Below are 23245 nucleotides of genomic sequence, written 5' to 3'. Positions count from 1 at the left end.
TTATTTAATTTCTTGATCACTTAAGTAGGTAACTCGTAAAGAGACAAAAATATATGAAGTGCAGATGGCACAGTATTGGCCAGCATAAATCTATTGAAGGAAAAATTATCTTTTTTCTTTGTAGGATCTTTCAGATTTCATCAAATCTGGGATGAAATAATTTAAAAATTTTATCCTACGCTATTTCAGATTTAATGTCTGTTAGATCTAATTTTATTATTTGATATTTAAAATTTAAAATTAAATCTAAAAATATGAGAAATATAGACATACCTCAAGGGTAATCTGATTACCCTGTAGATGATCTCAGTACAGTCTGAAGTTCTGATGTAGCCATACAAGCATTCGGACTCTATCGGTATCCACTTGGACAGGACCTGGAATGTCTTTTCCTTGCGAATCTACGCTCCAAAAATCAGATCTCTATCTGATTTGGAAGTGCTTCAGAACTTCTGAAGTTGGAGCAGCAGTCTGTCGAAGATGTTCTGTAGCCTTCCTGTTCCAGGCGTCACCATGCCTTGGACCTTTGCCAGATGGATGTCCAATTTTTTGGACGTGAAGAGGGGAGAGAGGAGAGCAGGGAGGACATGGAGAAGAGGAGAGGATTCTCGTTTTGGCTGGGTATTGAGAAGAAACTTTTTAAACCCTAGGCGCAGACAGGGATTTTATAGATCCTGTATGCTGCACAGTGCCACATCATTCGACCAATCAGAAAATTTCAATAAATTCTGAAAAAATTCTGATTGGTGGAGTGATGTCATCTGATCACATCAGATAAGAACCTCCACCCTCTCTCCTATGTTGGCGCCAACTTTGGATAAGCACAAGCAAGGTGGTGCCAAAGAGTCCATGTTTATCAGGACTCTTTCATCCTTATCCATTTGGGGCGCCCACTTTAATCCAATTGGGCTCATGCCATAATCTGATTATGGCGCCCAATTCAATGTGGTTTTGGCATGTGGACACTCTACAAAAATCCTCCAATGAGCTCTCTTCAGTTTAAGACCCATATGTCAATATTTGACAGATGTCCTAAAATAAAATTGGCAGGTGACAGGAATTAGCAGGTGCTTGTCTTAAATTCATCTCATGAATTAAGACAAGCCTTTTTTGAGCTGGACAAGCTTCATTTAGACTGAGAGAAATCTTCTCAAGGTTCTCTGGATGAGTCAAATCACATTTGGCTCGGTAGAGACAGAAAAGATTACACGAGGAGAAAGTTAGGCTCAATCGTGTGTTAGCATGATTTTCTTGAACCTAATTAGATCTTATCCAAATCAATTGTGTTAGCCCAATTGATGACATCCAGACCCTAACCCTTGTTTGTGTGACCTAGTTAGGTTCAATTCCGTATAGTAATGAGACATGTCGTGATCTCATCATCGACATCATCGAAACTCCTTTCGATGGACCAGAACTCTTCTGATTCAGATAATTAGAATGATCGATCATCAATATCATTCTAATTGCTCCCAAAATCTACTAGTGACACCTAGCAGTATGTGGTGGCAACCCATCAGAACTGAAGACGAACCTCTCGGTGCAGTTACCTATGTGATTGAGTTCCTCTATCATGAGTCCCAACTGAATTAGGGTTAAGGTGAACTCGTCAAACCCAACATCAGTCATATGAATTAATCGATCGATCCGAGTCCGATGTGAAACCCCAATAAAAAATTCTTTTTCCATTATTTCACTCTGCCATGGCCATGGGATTAAGGACTCGATCTTTCGATTATCATAGGACTACTCCTCTCATCTACCGAGGTTGATAGATCCCATCTTGGTGCGACCTAGTTCCTACAATGAATATGCTACAACCAACATACACCTCAGGATTCCGAATGGCTAGGAGACCGAGTTATGGTATAGTTAAACTATAACACACTCAAGGTGAACTGTCGATGCACCTCAGGTCAAAGAACTAGACACACAACTGCAGCATCGAGCTTTGTCATCGACGAGAAGGTAGATTTTCTTATGACTACTCGATATGGTCACGCTCAGTACTTTCATTCTCAACGAATACCTGTACTTTCACTTCGATGTCTCCACACCATAGACTCAAGACACATCTACCCTAAGGAAGCGATCATACACCAACCTTCTGGATCGATCACCATCCTTGTGATGATCCTATGGTCAGGAGCTGTTTATGAGTTAGTTATGTAAATTCATGCCTTAAATTTTTAACTCTTAAAAATATGAATTGACATTCTTACTAACTCAAAGGATGTATCACAGACATAATGTATACAATGTGATAGAAGAATAACCTATTTATTAATTTATAATCAAAATTATAAATTTGCCCTTAGATTTGTACAGGAATGTGTCAGCTAATTTGGCATCTAGGGCACACATCTAACAAACTCCCACTTGACCTAATGCCAATTGGCTACATATCTAAGTCCCATCTTCTCAAGGTGGGCTTCGATCTTTTACTGGTCTAATGGCTTTGTCAGCGGGTCTGCCACATTGTTTGTGGAGTCGACTCTCTTAACCTCGACATAATCTTTTTCGAGATAATCACGGATCAGATGAAATCGTCGCTCGATGTGCTTGGACTTCTGGTGAGTTCTTGGCTCCTTAGCTAGGGCTATGACGCCATTATTGTCGCAGTAAAGAGGTATGGCATCTGATGACATCACTCCAAGCTCTGCGACAAACTTTTTGTACCAGAATGCCTTTTTCGCAGTTTTCAATGCAGCAATGTACTCTGCCTCCATAGTGGAATCAGCAATCACCGTCTGCTTGGAACTCTTCCAGCTGACTGCACCACAATTACAAATGAACAGACTACCAGATGTCGATTTTCGATCATCTATATCATACATAAAGTCTGAGTCTATATATCCCTAAATCTGGAGTTCTCCATTCCCAAAGACTAGAAACATATCCTTAGTCCTTCTCAAGTATTTAAGGATACATTTCACAGAAGTCCAGTGCTCTTTGCCTGGATTCGACTGATATTTGCTTGTGACACTCACAGTATGGGCTATATCAGATCGTGTACATAGCATGGCATACATGAGGCTCCCTATTGTCGAAGCATAAGGGATCTTGCTCATGCGTTCAATCTCCTTAAGTGTGCTAGGGCATATCTTCTTGGAGAGATGAATGCCATATCTAAAAGGTACTAAACCTCTTTTGGAGTTTTTCATGCTAAACCTTTTTAGCACCTCCTCTATGTACATCTTCTGTGAAAGTCCGAGCATCCTATTTGGTCTATCTCTATAGACCTTAATATCCAGTATAAAGGATGCCTCTCCTAGATCTTTCATAGAGAACTCCTTAAATAACCATACTTTGACTGAGGTCAACATGGAAATATCATTTCCAATTAGGAGGATGTCATCTACGTACAATACGAGGAAGATAACTACACTCCCACTGACCTTTTTGAACACACATGGTTCTTCCTCATTCTTGATAAAACCAAACGTTTTGATCACATCATTGAAACGAGTATTCCAACTCCGAGATGCTTGCTTAAGTCCATCAATGGACTTTTGCAGCTTGCAGATCCTGTGATCATCATCACTGGATGTGAAATCAAGCGGCTGTTCCATATAGATATCTTCCTCAAGATATCCATTTAAGAATGCCGTTTTCACGTCCATCTGCCATATTTCATAATCGAAATAGGCTGCAACAGCAAGCAATGTGCAGATGGATTTTAGCATGGCTACGGACGAAAAGGTATCCTGATAGTCAATGCCTTCGCGCTGACTATAACCTTTCGCTACGAGCCTAGCCTTGAATGTCTCCACATTCTCATCTGCACCTATCTTTCTCTTGAAGATCCATTTACACCCAATAGGTACAATACCTTCAGGTGGATCTACCAAGGTCCAGACTTGGTTTGAGTGCATCGAGTCAATTTTTGATCTCATTGCCTCTAACCATTTCTCAGAGTCAATATCTGATATCGCCTCGTCATAGGTCTTGGGATCATCACCATGAATTCCATGTTTTGTGAGGAACATTTCCTCTACATCCTCTTGTATGGTACCTAAGTACCTTTCAGGAGGATGGAAAATCTTAATCGATCTACGAGGTGGAAGAGATTGTGTTAGGACTGGTTCTGATTGATTTGGTTCCTTAGATTCTTTAGCTCGTTGCTCTTAGGAGACATTCTCCTTGAGCTTAATTATTCTTCCGATGCCATCATCTTGAATAAACTATTTTTCATGAAAAATAGCATTTCGACTCACAATCACATTGTGGTCTTCCGAAATATAAAAATAGTATCCTAATGACTCTTTAGGATATCTTATGAACCGAGCTCTAAAAGATCTGAACTCTAACTTGTCCGCCTGTTGTCTCTTGACATGAGCCGAACAACCCCAAATTCTGAGATGATTCAGACTTGGCTTCTTACCATGCCATATCTCATACGGTGTGGTAGGAACGATTTTAGAGGGAACCATATTCAATACATCAATTGCTATCATGAGACAATGTCTCCAAAAAAATTCAGGGAGGTCTGTAAAGCTCATCATGGAACGGACCATATCTACTAGGGTTTGATTTCTCCGTTCTGAAACTCCGTTGAGTTGAGGTGTTCCAGGTGGAGTCCATTGAGAGACTATAACATTATCCTTAAGATAGTCTAGGAACTCTCGACTAAGTTATTCACCTCCTCGATTTGATTGAAGAATCTTAATGGGCTTTTCTGTTTATTTTTCTACCTCATGTCTGAATTCTTTGAACCTTTCAAAAGCTTCAGACTTGTGTTTCATTAGAAACATATATCTATACCTAGACATATCATCGGTAAAGGTAATAAAGTAAACGTAGTTGCCTCTAGCTGGCACATCAAATGGGCCGCACACATCCGTATGTACTAGGGCAAGTAGGTCTGTGGCCCTTTCCCCATGTCCCACAAAAAGAAGCTTGGTCATTTTGCCTTGAAAGCATGATTCACAAACTGGATATGACTCGAAAGTCAACGGACTCAACAGCCCAGATTTCTCTAATTTGTTAACCCTATCTTCCGCTATATGACCTAGCCTTAGGTGCCACAGATACCTATCATTTAGACTATCTCTAGGCCTTTTAATTCCTATGGCATTCACATTTTGCTCGATATTAAATACAGATACATCAACATGTAACTGATAGAGACCGTTAATGATAAAATCATTTATAATTTTATTATTTTCATAAAAAATATTATAATAGTCCTTATGAAAGCTAATCACATAGCCTTTTTGTGCTAAACATGAAACAGAAATCAAATTCCTGCTTGCTGCAGGCACATAATAACAGTCTCTTAAAACTAAATCTAATCCTAATGGTAATCGTAGAGGGTAGGTTTCCATGGCCACAGCAGCAACTCTTGCTCCGTTCCCGACGTGTAGGATCATCTCCCCATCCCTCAGTCTCTTGCTCTCCTCAAGATCCTGCATAGAAGTGCACAAATGAGCACTAGAACCAGAGTCAAGCACCCAACTGGATGCAGAAGAAATCGTAAGGTTAGATTCTAAAATGAACATATCTCCAGAAGAACCATCCTTCTTGTTCTTTATGGTGGCTAGGTACTGAGGATAGTTTCGCTTCCAATGGCTGTCTGATTGACAGTGGAAATATTTTTCCTTATCAGCAGCCTTCTTCTTCGGTTCTTTCTTCTTCTTCTTGTCATCCACCTTCTGCTTCTTCGCAGACTTCTTTTTCTTTTCAAAAGACTTTCTCTTGGAAGAAATTCACTCCACAGTAAGAACTGAGCCTTTTGAACCCTTCATAGAGAGCTCAGCCGTAACCAGCATGTTCATTAACTCGACCAAGATACACTGCATCTTATGCATATGGAAGTTCATGATGAACTGACCATATGCATCGGACAAAGATTGAAGGATCACATCAATCTGAAAATCCTTGTCTAAGATGATACCGAGCTTCTCAAACTCCTCAAGGTCCTTGATCATTATCAAACAATGATCTTGGACTGACTGCCCATCACGCATCTTGGCCTTAAAAAGTCTTTGACAGACTTGATACCTGGCCGCGCGACTCTGTTCACCAAACAACTCTTGTAGGTGAGCCAACATTTGATGGGTAGTTAAAATGTTCTCATGTTAGCACTGCAAGTCATCGACATTGCACCCAACATGTAGTACCTTGCTTTGTTATCATCATCCGTCCACTTTTTCAGAGACGCTCTCTGTTCAGCAGTCGGACGTGCTGGCATGACAGGTGGGTCCTGATCCAAGACATGAGTCAATTTTTTAAAATTCAGAATAATTCTGTAGTTCCTCAATCAGTCCTTGAAATTGGATCCAGTCAATCTGTGGGTGTTTAGTATTTTGATCAGAGAGTTGGAGGCAGATATGTTTCCTGTAGAGAGTCGAAAGTTTCTAGTTAGATTTTGTAATCAGACTTAACCAATTTATTTAGGGATTTTATTTTTAAACAAATTAGGCTCTCACTATTTTCTCAGATCCCTACACTCCCTTGATAGAGATGTGAAAATCTCTGTAATCAGTGATTTTTAGTGAATGGTGCGGTCTCACCGACTAGCTCATCACCTCACTTAACAGTTATTAGTGATGGGTCAACCAATGAGTGGACAACTCTTGTCCAATGATTCTCTAATCATGGTGCACCCAAAACTTGATCTCTAATTCATGAAGCTCACCGTATCCGGAATATTGCTCCAATCCTTAGTTAAGCCAAACCCACCATTTGCACGAACTAGATTTCTGATTGGGTCCCTCACCGTATCCAGAATATTGAGCCCAACCCATCTTCTAATCCGTAGCATCCAATGCCTAATGGATATGGTTGCGTCTTTCCGATGCAACTGAGCCACTGTAACCAACCAAGAACAATCACCCCGAGAAGGACCCGCACATCCACAATGGTGGAAGATCTAGACTTAATATTTTCTTAGAGAGATTTGATTTAGGTCTCATTAAACTTGACTTGACATAGTCATAACAATTATGACTAACCTAGTGGCATGGGTTAGCTCGAATTGTTAGCCACCTCTAATCAGAACTGAGTCGACACATATGGCCAGATAAGTGAGACCGGTGGGAGGGATATGCCATTAACTCGATAAGAACGTATTCGAGTCGAGTAGCTCTCAATTAAAAATCAGTCGGTCGCATCTGCCCAACTTACCTTAGACACCAAATTGTCGAACCAGAACTAATTGGGTTAGCCTACAATCCAGGCTCTAACCATTAAGCCAAATTAGGTCTTAACTTGATTGAGTCATATCTAAATGTGATTCGACCTTGATCCAGACTTAATCCTATTAGGCTGGTCAATTATTAGCTTTCATGATCCCACCTAACCAACTATTGATTCGGTTTGATCAACCGCTAGACCTAATTGAGCTACCCAAGTCCAAACCCAATTTTATGAAAATATCTTAGATCTGAAATTCTCAATTTTAGATCTAACTTAATTTCATAAGCTTAATTCATTAATTAAGTCTTGGGTTCATAAATAAAATATGTAAAATAAATCTTAGGATTTAAGGATCTAAAGTTTCGCAGAAAAGTAAGTTTTGATTTCTGATTAAAGATGAACGCGCAGCACCCCTACACATTATAAGAACACCCCATTGAATGGGAGGAGAGGGCCTTTAAACCCTACTTTATTCTTATGACCGGACGGCCATGAGGAATACCTTAATCAGAAATATAAATTTCACTACAAAACTAGTTAGATCTAAATTTACATATCTCATATACAATTTAAGATCTAACTAATATATGCTTTGCATACATCTCATGTATCAAAAATCGATCTAATTAACATACTTTCAGATCTGATACATCACATGTAATATCTAAAAATAAGATTTAAATTGAACTATTCAAAATTAAATCTATTCTAGACAAATTACTGGAACAATTCTACAACTAGTCTAGGCATGCAACAGATCAATTTTATGAAAAAATTAAAATTTTATTTTCTATTTTTTGATCTAATTATAATATTTATAACATCAAAAAAATAGAGAATAAATTAGATTTAATTTATATTTTAATCTCATTAAAACATAAAACTTAAGACTGTTCATGGATTCCACTAATCCTAGTCTAGTCATGCATCTCATGCATGTTAGATCTTCTTAGATTTAATTTTAAATATTTTAATTTTAGATCCTGTCACATCTGATATGATATTTGAAATCTTTTAATATCAAATAAATTAAAATTAAAATCAGATATAAATTAGATCTGAAATTGAGCCATCAACCTGGCTCTGATACTAGTTGAAGGAAAAATCATCTTTTTTCTTTGTAGAATCTTCCAGATTTCATCAAATCTGGGATGGAATAATTTAAAAATTTTATCCTATGCTATTTCAGATCTAATATCTGTTAGATCTAATTTTATTATCTGATATTTAAAATCTAAAATTAAATCTAAAAGTATGAAAAATATAGACATACCTTAAGGGTAATTTGATTACCTTGTAGATGATTTCAGCACAGCCCGAGGTTCTGATGTAGCCACGCAAGCACCTGGCCTCTACTGGTATCCACTCGGGTAGGACCTGGAACATCTTCTCCTCATGAATCTACGCTCCAAAAATTAGATCTCTATTTGATTTGGAAGTGCTTCAGAACTCCTTCTGAAGTTGGAGCAGCAGCCTGTCGAAGATGTCCTACAGCCTTCCTGTTCCAGGCATCACCACGCCTTGGACCTTTGCCAGATGGATGTCCAACTCCTTGGACGTGAAGAGGGGAGAGAGGAGAGCAGGGAGGATGTGGAGAAGAGGAGAGGATTCTCGTTTTGGCTGGGTATTGAGTAGAAACTTTTTAAACCCTAGGCACAGACAGAGATTTTATAGACCCTGTATGCTGCGCAGTGCCACATCATTCGACCAATCAAAAAATTTTAATAAATTTTGAAAAAATTTTGATTGATGGAGTGATGTCATCTGATCACATCAGATAAGAACCCCCACCCTCTCTCCTATGTTGGCACCAACTTTGGATAAGCACAAGTAAGGTGGCGCCAAAGAGTCCATGTTTATCAGGACTCTTTCATCCTTATCCATTTGGGGTACCCACTTTAATCCAATTGGGCTCACACCATAATCTAATTATGGTGCCTAATTCAATGTAGTTTTAGCATGTGGACACTCCACAAAAATTCTCCAATGAGCTCTCTTCAGTTTAAGACCCATATGTCAATATTTGATAGATGTCCTAAAATAAAATTGGCAGGTGACAGGAATTAGCAGGTGCTTGTATTAAATTTATCTCATGAATTAAGACAAGCTTTTTCTGAGCTGGACAAGCTTCATTTAGACTGAGAGAAACTTTTTTAAGATTCTCTGGATGAGTCAAATCACATTTGGCTCAGTAGAGACAGAAAAGATTACACGAGGAGAAAGTTAGGCTCAATCATGTGCTAGCACGATTTTTTTGAACCTAATTGGATCTTATCCAAATCAATTGGATTAGCCCAATTGATGATATCCAGATCCTAACCCTTATTTGTGTGACCCAGTTAGGTTCAATTCTGTATAGTAATGAGACATGTCGTGATCTCATCATCGACATCATCAAAACTTCTTTCGATAGACCAGAACTCTTATGATTCAGACAATTAAAATGATCGATTATCAATATCATTCTAATTACTCTTAAAATCTACCAGTGACACCTAGCAGTATGTGGTGGCAATCCATCAGAACTGAAGACGAACCTCTCGGTGCAGCTACCTGTGTGATTGAGTTCCTCTATCATGAGTCCCGACTGAATTAGGGTTAAGGTGAACTCGTCAAACCCAATATTGGTCATATGAATTAATCGATCGATCCGAGTCCAATATGAAACCCCAATGGAAAACTCCTTTTCCATTATTTCACTCTGCCATGGCCATGGGCTTAAGGACTCGATCTTTCGATTATCATAGGACTACTCCTCTCATCTATCGAGGTTGATAGATCCCATCTTGATGCGACCCAGTTTCTACAATGAAATATTACAGCCAACATATACCTTAGGGTTTCGAATGGCTAGGAGACCGAGTTATGGTGTAGTCAAACTATAACATACTCAAGGTGAACTGTCGATGCACCTCAAGTCAAAGAACTAGACACACAACTGCAGCATCGAGCTTTGTCATCGATGAGAAGGTAGACTTCCTTATGACTGCTCGATATGATCACGCTCAGTACTCTCATTTTCAATGAATACCTGTACTCTCGCTCCGGTGTCTCCATACCGTAGACTCAAGACACATCTATCCTAAGGAAGTGATCGTACACCAACCTTCCGGATCGATCACCATCCTCATGATGATCCTATGGTCAGGAGCTGTTTATGAGTTAGTTATGTAAATTCATGTCTTAAATTTTCAACTCTTGAAAATATGAATTGACATTCTTACTAATTCAAAGGATGTATCATAGACACAATGTACATTATGTGATAGAAGAATAACCCATTTATTAATTCATAATCAAAATTATAAATTTATCCTTAGATTTGTACAGAAATATGTCAGCCAATCTGGCATCTAGGGCACATATCTAACACCTACTTCAAAAGAGAGAAATTTAGTCTTCCAAAAAGACTGCCTTGATTCAACTCCTTGGATCACAGGCATCCAATCCAATCTAGATAGATTACCTACCTTCAAAGATTGGCCGGCCTACATAAGTAAAAAGAAAAGAGGTTAATTTACATTTTAGTCAAGTGGCATAGGGATGCAAATGGGTCAAGTCGAACCGGATTATGAATGACCTCGACTTGATCATGAATGACCCTGACCTAACCCAATTACTTGGCTGGATTTTAATATTGAATCTAGACTTAATCCAATAGATCAGGTTGGGTTGGGTCTATAGGCAAAAAATTTGCTCCAATGGGTTATTCGAATTAGGTTGGATCCATATATAAGATGGCCCCAATCCAAAAAATTTAGATTGAGTAATTCTTTGTACACCGCATGCTGTATAGAAAAAATACACCATCCTATCTGATTGGACCACGTAGCCATTGCTTTCCAATATACATTTAATATCTGTAGTTCTGCTTTTTCGTTTGAAATTTTGAATGATAAAAAAAAATATCTTCTCTTCTGAAAAATTATAACATTCTGTGACCATATTATGATATTCTGCGGCCTAATTATGACTTCTTATTCATAATTTGGCTATAAGATGTCATAAAAAAGGGAGGAATATTTTTGTCATTTTAAAATTTCATAAATTTTTAATGACGAAAATATCTTTTGCTCTTTATGACTTCTGAAAAAAAAGGTGTCATAATGTAGCCACAGGATGTCATAATTTTTTCAAAACAGAAGAGATATTTTTGTCATTCAAAATTTTAAACGAAAAAGTAGAACTGCATGCATTAAATATACTATTAAATATATGTTGGAAAGTATGGTTACGTGCTCCAATGTGATTGATGATGCGCTCCACATTAGTTTTATTGCACTGTATGCGATGCACAAAGATTTTTTTATTTGGATTTGGTTCGGATCTGAATCTATAATTCCAAAACATGCTCTAGAGGCCTCTTCTACAGAGCTTATAAGTTTTGATTTTTTTTTTTTTTTTGTAAGGGAGTCGGACGCTATATTAAAGAAAAGAGTCTGTATATATGAAGAGAGGATAAAAGATAAAAAAAAAAAAAAGACAACAAATCCAAACGCTATATAAAAGCTGGAGGAGTGCAAAACAAAAAGGTCCATTATATATATATATATATATATATATATGGGTACAGGAGACTATTACATGAGGCGTGACAGAAACAAAACATAGGAATATATAGAAACTATGTCAACAACAGCTGAGTAAAAAACAACTGAAAATGGATGGCTCTCTGCTTTGTGTTCCCCATGGAGAAGCTCAAATAGCATCCAAGAAAATGAATCTATTGCTTGACAAAGCAGGGATAAAGAAACTTGATTTTTATCAATATAGGAATATGCAAGATATTGAGTTCGGATCCAATGGGTCGGGTCATTGAATATAAGATCCAAAACAATTCATAAAAGTAAGTGGATTAAATTTGATCCGAATTCAATAAATTCAATTCTGACTCGAAAAATAAAAAAAATTTAATTTTATAGGACCTGATCAAGCTCCATTGATTCTTTAATATGAATGTCACGCCCCCGACCCGAGATTGTGAATCGAGGGTCGCGGCAACCGCCGCATACTCATGAAGAATTCTCTCCATAAGCATTCAAGGCATCTCATCACGATATCAATGCATCACAGTGGAATAAATTCAAATAATTATTATTCAACTATAATTCAAGTAATTAAATCAAATGTCTTACATCCAATAAAATTTTTGCTAAAAAAATAAAAATAATAGATCTAAGTTCAATGAAGTTGACAATGCTAATCTCGCTTCTAAAAGCTCTGTCCCAATATTTCATCCCACACTCGAAATTAATTATCTGAATCTGAAAAATAGAAAGAAAGGTAATGAGCTAGACAGCCCAGTAAGTAACAAATATCTCAACTAGATAATTCAGATATTATATAATTTTCAAGAATAATGCTGCAAATAAACATAAGAGTATATTTCATGCTGATTTAATATACATCAAATATTTTCAAATATTCACATATAATATAATCATAAATCCGATTCGATTCAAAAACACTCGTAACTCAACAGCCTTTACTATGACCAATGTTTAATCCCCACTGGCGGGATCCACAGAATACCAGTGCACAACCCCCACTGGCAGGGTCTACAAATACCAGTGCACAACCCCCACTGGCAGGGTCCACAAACACCAGCGCACAACCCCCACTGGCAGGATCCACTGAGTACCAACGTATAATCCCCATTGGCGGGGCCCACTGAAACATAGTTAGGCTGAGAGCATAAATCCGATTTGTATCAAAATACTTTGTATCATAATATATCATAATTTTTCACTGAACTTATGCATAAATCGATATACCATAACATTTCAAAAGCACTTTTCTTTCAAAACATAATTTCATAAATCATGCATAATTTCAGAGAATAATTATTTATTTTCAGAATAAATATGGAATATCTCGAGAAGATGATTCATTACTTACCTTTCACGGAGCACTGAATAAATAGATCGACTAACTTCTAGAAGATTCTTCCGTGCCTATTATCTAAAATTATATTTTTATATTAATTTTAATTCAAAATTAAATTTAATAAATCCCAAAATCAAAATCTCACTTAAAATCAGACTCTTCCCTAAACTCGATCAAAATCATCAGATGAAGCCTTCCACTACGCTATTCCTAGAAGAATAACTTTAGAGAGGGAGAAATCCATCAAGAGAGAGAAACAATCTAGAGAGAGAAAATTCTAGAGAGAGAAAGTAGAGAGAGAAAGTCCAATTCCAGAGAGAGAAAGTCAGGATTCAGACTGAAAGAAGAGAGAGAAACTCTCTCTGATCATTTTTTTTATTTTTATTTATTTATTTATTTATTTATTTATTTATATATAAATAAATATATATATATATATATTTATTATTATTATTATTATTATTTTCTTTTCTTTTCTTTTTTTTTTCTCTTTTTCTTCTTTTTCTTCTTTTTCTTTCCTTTTCTTTTTTTCTTCTTTCTCTTTTCTTTTTCTTCTTTTTCTTTTTCTTCTTTTTCTTGGTTCCTTCCGGGCCAAACAGGGGACGGCGGTCCTCCGGCCTTGATCGGCCGTTCGGGCCACGGCCGCCACGGTGGAGGCCAGCGGCAGAGGGGGGCCACTCCCCCGATCATGGAGGAGCATGGCCGGCGATCAGTTGCGATCGCCGGTGCCAAAAAATTCACGGGAAAGAGACCAAAACAGAGGTCCCTTTCTCCGACCGGAAATCGGCGACTCTCGTCACCGGCAGTCGCGCACAAGAGCACGGAAGGAAGGGGAAGGAAGAGAGGAAAAGGAGGAAAACTTACCTTGACTTCCGGTGGCCTCGTCGGAGAGCAGTCACGGTGAGAACAAGGCAAGGGATCGCGGCTCTACTTCGGAAAAATCGGAGAGGAAAAGAGGAGAAAAGAGCCGATGTTGGGTTTCTAGGAAGGAGGAGGTCTTCTTATAGGGGATCCTAGGACTCTGAGGGGTCCTAGGACTCCGATCTCGCCTGGGTCTCGCCGGAGAAGAAGACTCCTATCGGGAGTCTTCTTCCCGATTTTTTCTTTTTTTTTTTTTTTGGGCTTTGGTTGGCTGAATTGGGTTTTGGGCTATAACATTCTTCACCCCTAAAAAGAAATTTCGTCCTCGAAATTTTTCATACCTGCCACCATTGTATTGGAAGCCTGTGCATTCTGTTGAGTAAGCGCATAAACTCTTCCCTGGGTTTTAGAAATCTGTCCATCACCCTTATGTTGTCCTTCATAAGTTTTTTGGCCAACTTGATTTTCAGTATTTAGCAGGCAGCTAGCAATTTTATGATCTATCTGACCACATTTGAAACAAGCACCTGTATTCCAATAGCAATTCTTGTCTGCATGATTTTTGCCACATCTGGAGCACTGCTCACCATCAATCTGTTGAGTCTTATTATCTATTGCTCCCTTAGCTGATCTTTTAATATTTTTATTATTCTGCCCTTGTGTGTCATTTGATTTTGCTCTCTTTCTTTGCTTTCTTTCTCTTTCCATGCGTTCTTCATTGACTTCTCTATCAATTATCAGTGCTTTATTTACCACATCAGCATAAGTTGTCAATTCATATGGAACCACTTGTTTTCGAATTTCAGTTCTCAGTCCCATCTCGAACTTGTGAACACGTTCTTGCTCACCATCCACTAATCTCGGAGCAAATTTTGCTAACTATGTAAATTTTGCTTCATATTCAGTCACACTCATACCCTTTTGCTTCAAATAAATAAACTCTTACTCTTTCTGGATCCTTATACTCCGAGGAAAATACTGATCGTAGAATGCAATCCGAAATCTTTTCCAGGTAAGTATTTCACCGTCTTGTTCATGCTTGCGCTGTAGTCGCTGACACCAGTTGTATGCTTCTCCTTGTAGTAAATAAGCTGCATATCGAATCTTTTCTTCATCAAGACACTCTTGGACAGTGAAGGCCTTCTCCATCTCCATTATCCAGTTATCAGCCTCCAAAGGTTCAGTAGTTCCCTTGAAAGCTGGAGGAGTAAGCTTTTTAAATTCTGAAATGTTGTTCCGTTGTACTGGTTGCTCTCCATGTTGTGGTGGTGGATGTTGATGTTGTTGTGTATCTCATTGTATCTGTTGTTGTTCAAACATTTGCTGCTATATTTGTTGTTGCGCTTGTACCATCCTGATTAGGGTCTGCATTAACTGAGCCATATCTGGTTCTTGACGTGCTCTCGAAGTACTCCCATTAGGATCTACGACTCCCTCCTCCTGAGGGGTGCCACTGGTCGGATGGGGAGTGTTACCATCCCATGGTTGTGATGTCTCTCTTGCAATTCCTTGAGTAATTCTTGTCATTCTACGGGGAGGCATGATAACCTTGTAGTAGTAAAACCTTATTAGATTCATTTATCTATTTGTTATGATGGGTTTATTATGATGCTCATATTCTAATATCCCAATATTCCTAATGTTTACCCACCTACACTCATACTATGTCAAATTCTATGTGTCATAATTTATCCACTTATGCTCTGATACCATATTAATTGTCATGCCCCTGACTCGAGATTGTGAATTGAGGGTCGCGGCAACCGCCGCATACTCATGAAGAACTCTCTCCATAAGCATGCAAGGCATCTCATCACGATATCAATGCATCACAGCGGAATAAATTCAAATAATTATTATTCAACTGTAATTCAAGTAATTAAATCAAATGTCTTACATCCAATAAAATTTTTGCTAAAAAAATAAAAACAATAGATCTAAGTTCAATGAAGTTGACAATGCTAATCTCGCTTCTAAAAGCTCTGTCCCAATATTTCGTCCCACACTCGAAATTAATTATCTGAATCTGAAAAATAGAAAGAAAGGTAATGAGCTAGACAGCCCAGTAAGTAACAAATATCTCAACTAGATAATTCAGATATTATATAATTTTCAAGAATAATACTGCAAATAAACATAAGAGTATATTTCATGCTGATTTAATACAAATCAAATATTTTTAAATATTCACATATAATATAATCATAAATCCGATTCGATTCAAAAACACTCGTAACTCAACAGTCTTGACTATGACCAACGTTTAACCCCCATTGGCGGGGTCCACAGAATACCAACGCACAACCCCCACTGACAGGGTCCACAAATACCAGCGCACAACTCCCACTGGCAGGGTCCACAAACACCAGCGCACAACCCCCACTGGCAGGGTCCACTGAGTACCAACGTATAATCCCCATTGGCGGGACCCACTGAAACATAGTTAGGCTGAGAGCATAAATCCGATTTGTATCAAAACACTTTGTATCATAATATATCATAATTTTTCACTGAACTTGTGCATAAATCGATATACCATAACATTTCAAAAGTACTTTTCTTTCAAAACATAATTTCATAAATCATGCATAATTTCAGAGAATAATTATTTATTTTCAGAATAAATATGGAATATCTCGAGAAGATGATTCATTACTTACCTTTCACGGAGCACTGAATGAATAGATCGACTAACTTCTAGGAGATTCTTCCGTGCCTATTATCCAAAATTATATTTTTATATTAATTTTAATTCAAAATTAAATTTAACAAATCCCAAAATCAAAATCTCACTTAAAATCAGACTCTTCCCTAAACTCGATCAAAATCATCAGATGAAGCCTTCCACTATGCTATTCCTAGAAGAATAACTTTAGAGAGGGAGAAATCCATCAAGAGAGAGAAACAACCTAGAGAGAGAAAATTCTAGAGAGAGAAAGTAGAGAGAAAAAGTCCAATTCCAGAGAGAGAAAGTCAAGGTTCAGACTGAAAGAAGAGAGAGAAACTCTCTCTCTCATCATTTTTTTATTTTATTTTTATTTATTTATTTATTTATTTATTTATTTACTTATATATATATAAATAAATAAATATATATATATATATATATTTATTATTATTATTATTATTATTATTATTATTATTATTATTATTATTTTCTTTTCTTTTCTTTTCTTTTTCTTTTTCTCTTTTTCTTCTTTTTCTTTCCTTTTCTTTTTTCTTCTTTCTCTTTTCTTTTTCTTCTTTTTCTTTTTCTTCTTTTTCTTGGTTCCTTCCAGGCCGAACAGGGGACGGCGGTCCTCCGGCCTTGACCAACCGTTCGGGCCACGACCGCCGCGGCGGAGGCCAGCGGCAGAGGGGGGCCACTCCCCCGATCACGGAGGAGCATGGCCGGCGATCAGTTGCGATCGCCGGTGCCGAAAAATTCACGGAAAAGAGACCAAAACAGAGGTCCTTTTCTCTGACTGAAAATCGGCGACTCTCGTCGCCGGCAGCCGCGCACAAGAGTACGGAAGGAAGGGGAAGGAAGAGAGGAAAAAGAGGAAAACTTACCTTGACTTCCGGTGGCCTCGTCGGAGAGCAGTCACGGCGAGAACAAGGCAAGGGATCGTGGCTCTACTTCGGAAAAATCGGAGAGGAAAAGAGGAGAAAAGAGCCGATGTTGGGTTTCTAGGAAGGAGGAGGTCTTCTTATAGGGGATCCTAGGACTCCGAGGGGTCCTAGGACTCCGATCTCGCTTGGGTCTCACCGGAGATGGGAGTCTTCTTCCCAGTTTTTTTTTTTCTTTTTTTTTTTTTGGGTTTTGGTGGACTGAATTGGGTTTTGGGCTATAACAATGAATTGGATCATATCTAAATGAATTGGGTCGGATCGGATAATCGGCCAACTCAACCTATTTATGGTCTTAATGGCACGTCTTTTCATTTTGATGGTGGCACTTTTTCTCATCTCAATGGAGGAATTTCCAATTATTGCAACCAAACTCTTCGTAGTTTTTTGGCTAGCTCGGTAATCAATTCAAAATTGCAAAGATTAACTTCTGAATAGTAACGTAATCTATCATGGGATAGGTGAAAACATCATATCATCTACAAATGGAAAAATCTTAGTGCCATTGTAGATCCCGGGTTTACTCATGTCTTTAAAAATCTTGAACAAAGAAGCCTTGCATTTTGCTTATTGCCTTAACAGCAAGAACGAAGAACCAGGGGATGAGAAGGTCTCCTTGCCTCGATCCTGGTTTACAGAGTCCAATTACTAAGATTGTCATAAATATTCACTGCAATCTTAGAAAATAAGATATTTTCCAAGCCACCCAATCGATTTAACAGGGAACCTCTATGGTCTAGGAATTTAAGCAGTTACCAAAAATGTTCCCCGAAGAATTAATAGAACAAATATTACTTCTTTTCTTGTATGCTTCGTATTCCTTCTCATACCGCCTATTCCAATCTTCATCTGAATCGGTTGGAGGTTTGAGATAAATGTGATCTCGTACTCAAACGAACCTTCAGTCTCCACCACCGCAGAATATGTATGGTAGCCAACTTTAGCTTCAAAATCTCAGTAATGCTTTGCAAATCGTAATAAGGAATGGTACAAGAGTCTCTTTGAATGATTGAACTCAAAATTTTATGGGATTCGTGGCCCAAGCATAAAAAATAATGGAATATAAGCAGATCAGGCCATTTGTTTATAAGTATCTACAATCATTTTTTGAATGAGCTGCTCCGAATTTCATAAGGAGAAAAAAATGACCTGCTGCTTAAGCATAAAAAATAATGGACCATAAACAGATCAGACCATTTGTTTGCAAGTATCTACAATCATTTTTCTTCCTATAGGATCCAGACCAGTTCACTCAAAAATGATCCTAAATACTTATAAATATAGGACCTGACTTACAATCCAATATTTTTTACGGTTGGACTACGAATCTCATAGGATTTTAGGTGCAACCATCCAAACAGGCCCTAAAGGATTTTATATTCCTCTTTGAAACACGGATTTCTTCAAAAACTACAATTAGCAACAAAAGATATTACTATATCCAAAATCTACAGTTATTTTCATGAGCAATTTCTCTTACCTCAATCTTCCAAGAGCGATTTACCATCCTGGCATCGGGTCTGTCTGGGTATCAAGTTGGTATAGCATTTGTATACCCAGAACAAGATTGTTTCGGTATTATGATATGCAATACACCTCCTGCATTGAATATTGGCTTGATTTTGATATGATATAGTATACTTGGTATGAAGCAGAACATGCTGGTTCTATTAGCCTTGCTTCCAAGGCTAGATAAACAGATCCGTTTCATCTTATGGCTCTTCCATAACTTATTTCTGGAAGAAAAATGGACCACATGTCCCCACATCATCTACAGCTTTAACAAAGAAAGAGTGTAGCTATTTACTTCTCAGCTGTTTTCTTAGAAGGCTAAAGCGGTAATTAAATTACAAGCTTTAAGAATCCTATTGTTGATATGCTTACAAATAGGAATACATACCTCAGCAGATTTGATCCTAGCTTCCATTTCCTCTCCTCCATTGCATCTCTGCAGTTATTATGTCCCTTCTCTCCACACTTCACCTTCAAACTAGCTTTCTGAAGCAGAGAGGTCTGTCTTAGAGGAGGAAGAAGAGGAAAGGGAACCCTTCTCGCTCCTCGAGGAACAAGGGATTTGATTACCACCCATCGGATGGCGTCAAGATCTTTCCATCCCACTTCTTCTCCCTTTTATTTCGGACCTTAATCCATCCATCAAACTCCCTATCCTGACATCTACAAAAAGAATGGTGAAACTAACTGGACGGACTTCCTCCAAAACTTCTTCCATCAAATCTTTCATTGAGGTCTGAAAGTTCTCTCTAGAAAACTGGAATTTCTCACACTGTCCGTATCTATCTGATTGTGCTATTATTACTATCACTATTATTGTTGTCGTCGTTGTTGTTAAGTGTTTGTGAGGAAGTCTGTTGCATGGACAGCCTGCTAAGGGTTATTCGATTTCTGATACAAGATTTCTCAAGTCAAGAAATCAAGGTCTTTTAGGCTGAACTGGTATGCAGTGAAGTTACCAAGAAGCCTGAAATATGGCACTCGAGACAGTGTCTTAAAGAGAAATGATTTGGACATAAAATGTAAGAGTTTGAGAAATAACTTCACTCTCGCAAAAAAAAAAAAAAAAAAAAAAAAGGCAATCTATCTAGAAGGTGATTTTCAGCTAGCAATTAGCACACTCAAAGTGGATTTGGAAGACATTAATGCTTCGCGAAACCAGTCACAGTCATTCCTAAGTAAGCTGGTCTGTTGTCAGCATTCAGTAGTGGAGATTTTGTATTACATTCCTTTAAGATGGCTCTAGGGAATTCCAGAACATGTTTATTGACCCATATTTATGGCTTGACTAAGGCACCATTTCTTGATGGAGCATAGGTTTGCAGTCAAGCTGATCAAACTTAGACTTAATCAATCTTGGCTTGACAATAGGTTTTGGTCAGCTAATTGGCACCTCTCTCTCCCTTTAAAGGTTTGCATTTACCCTTGAGCAAGGCCTAGATTCAAATGTTGGTTTTGGGACACTAACAACATATAGCTTTAAAAAAATAACAATTTCAGATTTGTAAATCAAGATCAGGGTTGGTTTATTTATTATTCAATTTGAGTGTAATTTCGAACTAGTTGAACTTGAGTACATTTTCAGTGGCTTGATAATATTTATCAAGTTCAAGTCAATGCAAATTTATATCAAGCTTGAATGAACTTGAATTGAGCTCTATTCAAGAAGCTTTGTTCAAGCTTAACTCATGCTTGATACAGTGGCCCATATGAGTAGTGTGAACCAAAGGTTAGCCATTAGATTAAATCCTAATATATGATTACATGCTAATTAGCATATACTGATATATACTTTAGGTATTTTGAGCCTTATGCAGCCAAGCTGGATCAAGCTGGGTTGTTTTCAGGCTTGCCTTGAAACTTATTTCATGCTTATAAACCATGTTCAAGCTTGATTCAAATTAAGTTCAAATCAAGCTTGATTTGAGCTTATTTTGAGCTAAGCTCAATCACATTGAAAAAAAAAAAAAAAAAGAAAATCCAAATTTAAATTAGCTCAAGTAGAACATTACCTCCCATGGCCAAGCACCTGTATAGAGAATTTGAGTAGAGATTCTGATGTCCATGTAATTTAATTGGATGGAGGACAAGAATCCAAAGCAGCTATAAAGAATATGGCACAATTCCATCAAAAAGAATACCGAAGAGCATGACACCGTTTTCACTTGGGTAATAAAAGTGAAGTTGTCTCTGAATTTGAGAAGGCATGCCAACTCCCAACTTTCTATTCCCCTGCCCAAACATTTTAATGAAGAAACAAAACAATTAAATCTGACTTTTTATCCAGTCCAAGTTGACTGAAAATAAAGCAAGTCCAAGAATCACAAAGCAAGCTTTGGGTGAAGCAAAGCAGGAAACAATCTCTTTGTGCTGTTGCAGTCCATTCAAAAGACATTAATGAAGGACAAGAGTATCAGCCATTGCCATTAAGCTCAATCCAATTGCTCATTCCCATCATCTCCCAGGCTTCAAACTACAAGTCCCAACTTGTTACCTCCCATAGCATCAACTACTTCCGGAACTTCACCCTTGTACTTGATCACATAATTCTTAATGAAATTCTTCTCCCCCATCATCAGGTGCCGCGCTTTCACATCGCCCTTTACCAAGTCCTTGGACGCTAGCATTTCCAAAACCGAACACCTCGGAACAATCCTCTTCTCGAAGCTAAGCGACAGAACCACTGGATTCGCCGACACGTAGGCCGGCTCCCACTTGAGCTTCTCCACGAAGAACTCCATGTTTCTCCTCACCTTCTCATCGGACGCCGTCATGCAGTAGGGATGCTTCGCAAATGCCTCGAGGACTTGCTCCTGCGTCCAGCCCAAGCTCAGGTAATTCTCCAACTTCCTTTCTATTGTTGTTTTGTGCAATTGAGCGAACACCCCTAGTGCATGGGCGAACATGGAAGTCGAAGGACTGATGCCCATCCCCTTGATCGCGTTAAAAGTCTTCTCGAACTGATCCGCTGTTTCGATCAGAGGTTTCGGGTGGGTGATGAGCAGGGTGAAGATTACGGACGCCGGCACGCCGTAGTCTCGCAAGCTTTCTAACTTGGGAAGCAACACGTTGGAGAGGTCGGAGGTAAGCAGACGAGGGCATTTCTTGCAAGCTAAGATGACGTTCTCATTGGTGTGGAGTATGGCCTTGAGGAGACTGAAGTTTGGGAGCAGCCGTTTCTCCAAGCTCCAAAGCAGCAGTCCGGGAACTCTTGATAGAAGCCTTGCGAGGTTGGCGCCCGAGAGGCCGATGCCCTCGTAGAAGTCCAGTTTGGGCTGGAGGGTGCGGTCGGGGCTGGCGACGAGGAGCTGGGGACGCCTGGAGACGATGCGGGTGATGTCGGGTTTGGAGAAGCCGAAGCGTTCGAGGAGGGTGAGAACAGAGCGGGGGTTTTTGGTGGTTTTTAGATGGATTTTGTTGGCGGCGGAGAGGGCGGCTTCGGAGGAGAGGCCGCATGACTTCTGCAGGAAATGGACCGTTAGGGATGATGAATCGTTTGGGTTGATGGAGGAGATGGGGCGGTGGAATGGGAGATGGAGGAGACTGGGAGGGCTGGCGGCTGCGGCTGCGGCTGTGGTTGGGATTCTAATGGTAGTAACGTGGCAGGCTAGTTTAGTGCGGACAAGGCGAAGAAGCATGGTGTGTGGAAAGGATGAAACAAGAGAAGGATCCGGGAATTTCCTCCAACCGGGTCGAAGCGTTTTACAATAAGAGACGAGAATGCGGAACGGATGAGAGGAGGGAGGGCTTGGCTCACTTTAAGTGTGAGGCATTCTGAGCCGTCGCCAACTAGGGTTCGAGCTGACCGATGGAGTGCCATGCGCCTTTCGATTATAAACTACTTTCGATGAGCAGATGATAGAAAATGCTCTGTCCGTCCGTTTGTTTATGACCGTATGTATGTATGTATATATTTATACATAAGCATACGTAAATATATATAAATAAATAAATAAATATATATATATATAAATATATATATATATATATATATATATATATATATATATATATATATATATATATATATATATATATATTGTTGGTGCAAAAATCCGCTTGCGTCGGAGAAGCTGGAGTCGAGGGAGTTGCGGTCGCCGTCGGGACCTGCAAAAGAAGTCTAAACCGGAGGTGGAGTTGCTCCGGCAAGACCCTCTGACGCTCAAGTCAGTTCTCTGCCTCAACAAGAATGGAGTGCCCGAACGAAAATTTTAGCAGAGTTTTTAGGTAAAGACGA

General features: G+C 38.7%; 1 protein-coding gene across 1 annotated transcript; it reads right to left on the bottom strand.

The window, feature by feature from the left end:
* Positions 1 to 21143: 21143 nt before the first annotated feature.
* LOC105032264 (uncharacterized) lies at positions 21144 to 22751 on the bottom strand. The gene has a single exon (XM_010906662.4). It carries the CDS (start codon positions 22644 to 22646, stop codon positions 21477 to 21479), a length of 1170 nt encoding a protein of 389 aa, XP_010904964.1. The 5' UTR covers positions 22647 to 22751; the 3' UTR covers positions 21144 to 21476.
* Positions 22752 to 23245: the final 494 nt, after the last annotated feature.

The sequence above is a fragment of the Elaeis guineensis genome, chromosome 1 (genome assembly GCF_000442705.2).
Source record: "Elaeis guineensis isolate ETL-2024a chromosome 1, EG11, whole genome shotgun sequence".
In the NCBI taxonomy this organism is placed as follows: Eukaryota; Viridiplantae; Streptophyta; class Magnoliopsida; order Arecales; family Arecaceae; genus Elaeis; species Elaeis guineensis.
The sequence above is the reverse complement of the archived record's forward strand: the minus strand, read 5'-3'. Positions and strand labels throughout refer to the sequence as shown.

Bases quoted from the DNA above. Each gene is read 5' to 3' on its own strand.
- LOC105032264 (XM_010906662.4), bottom strand. From the start codon at position 22,646: ATGCTTCTTCGCCTTGTCCGCACTAAACTAGCCTGCCACGTTACTACC.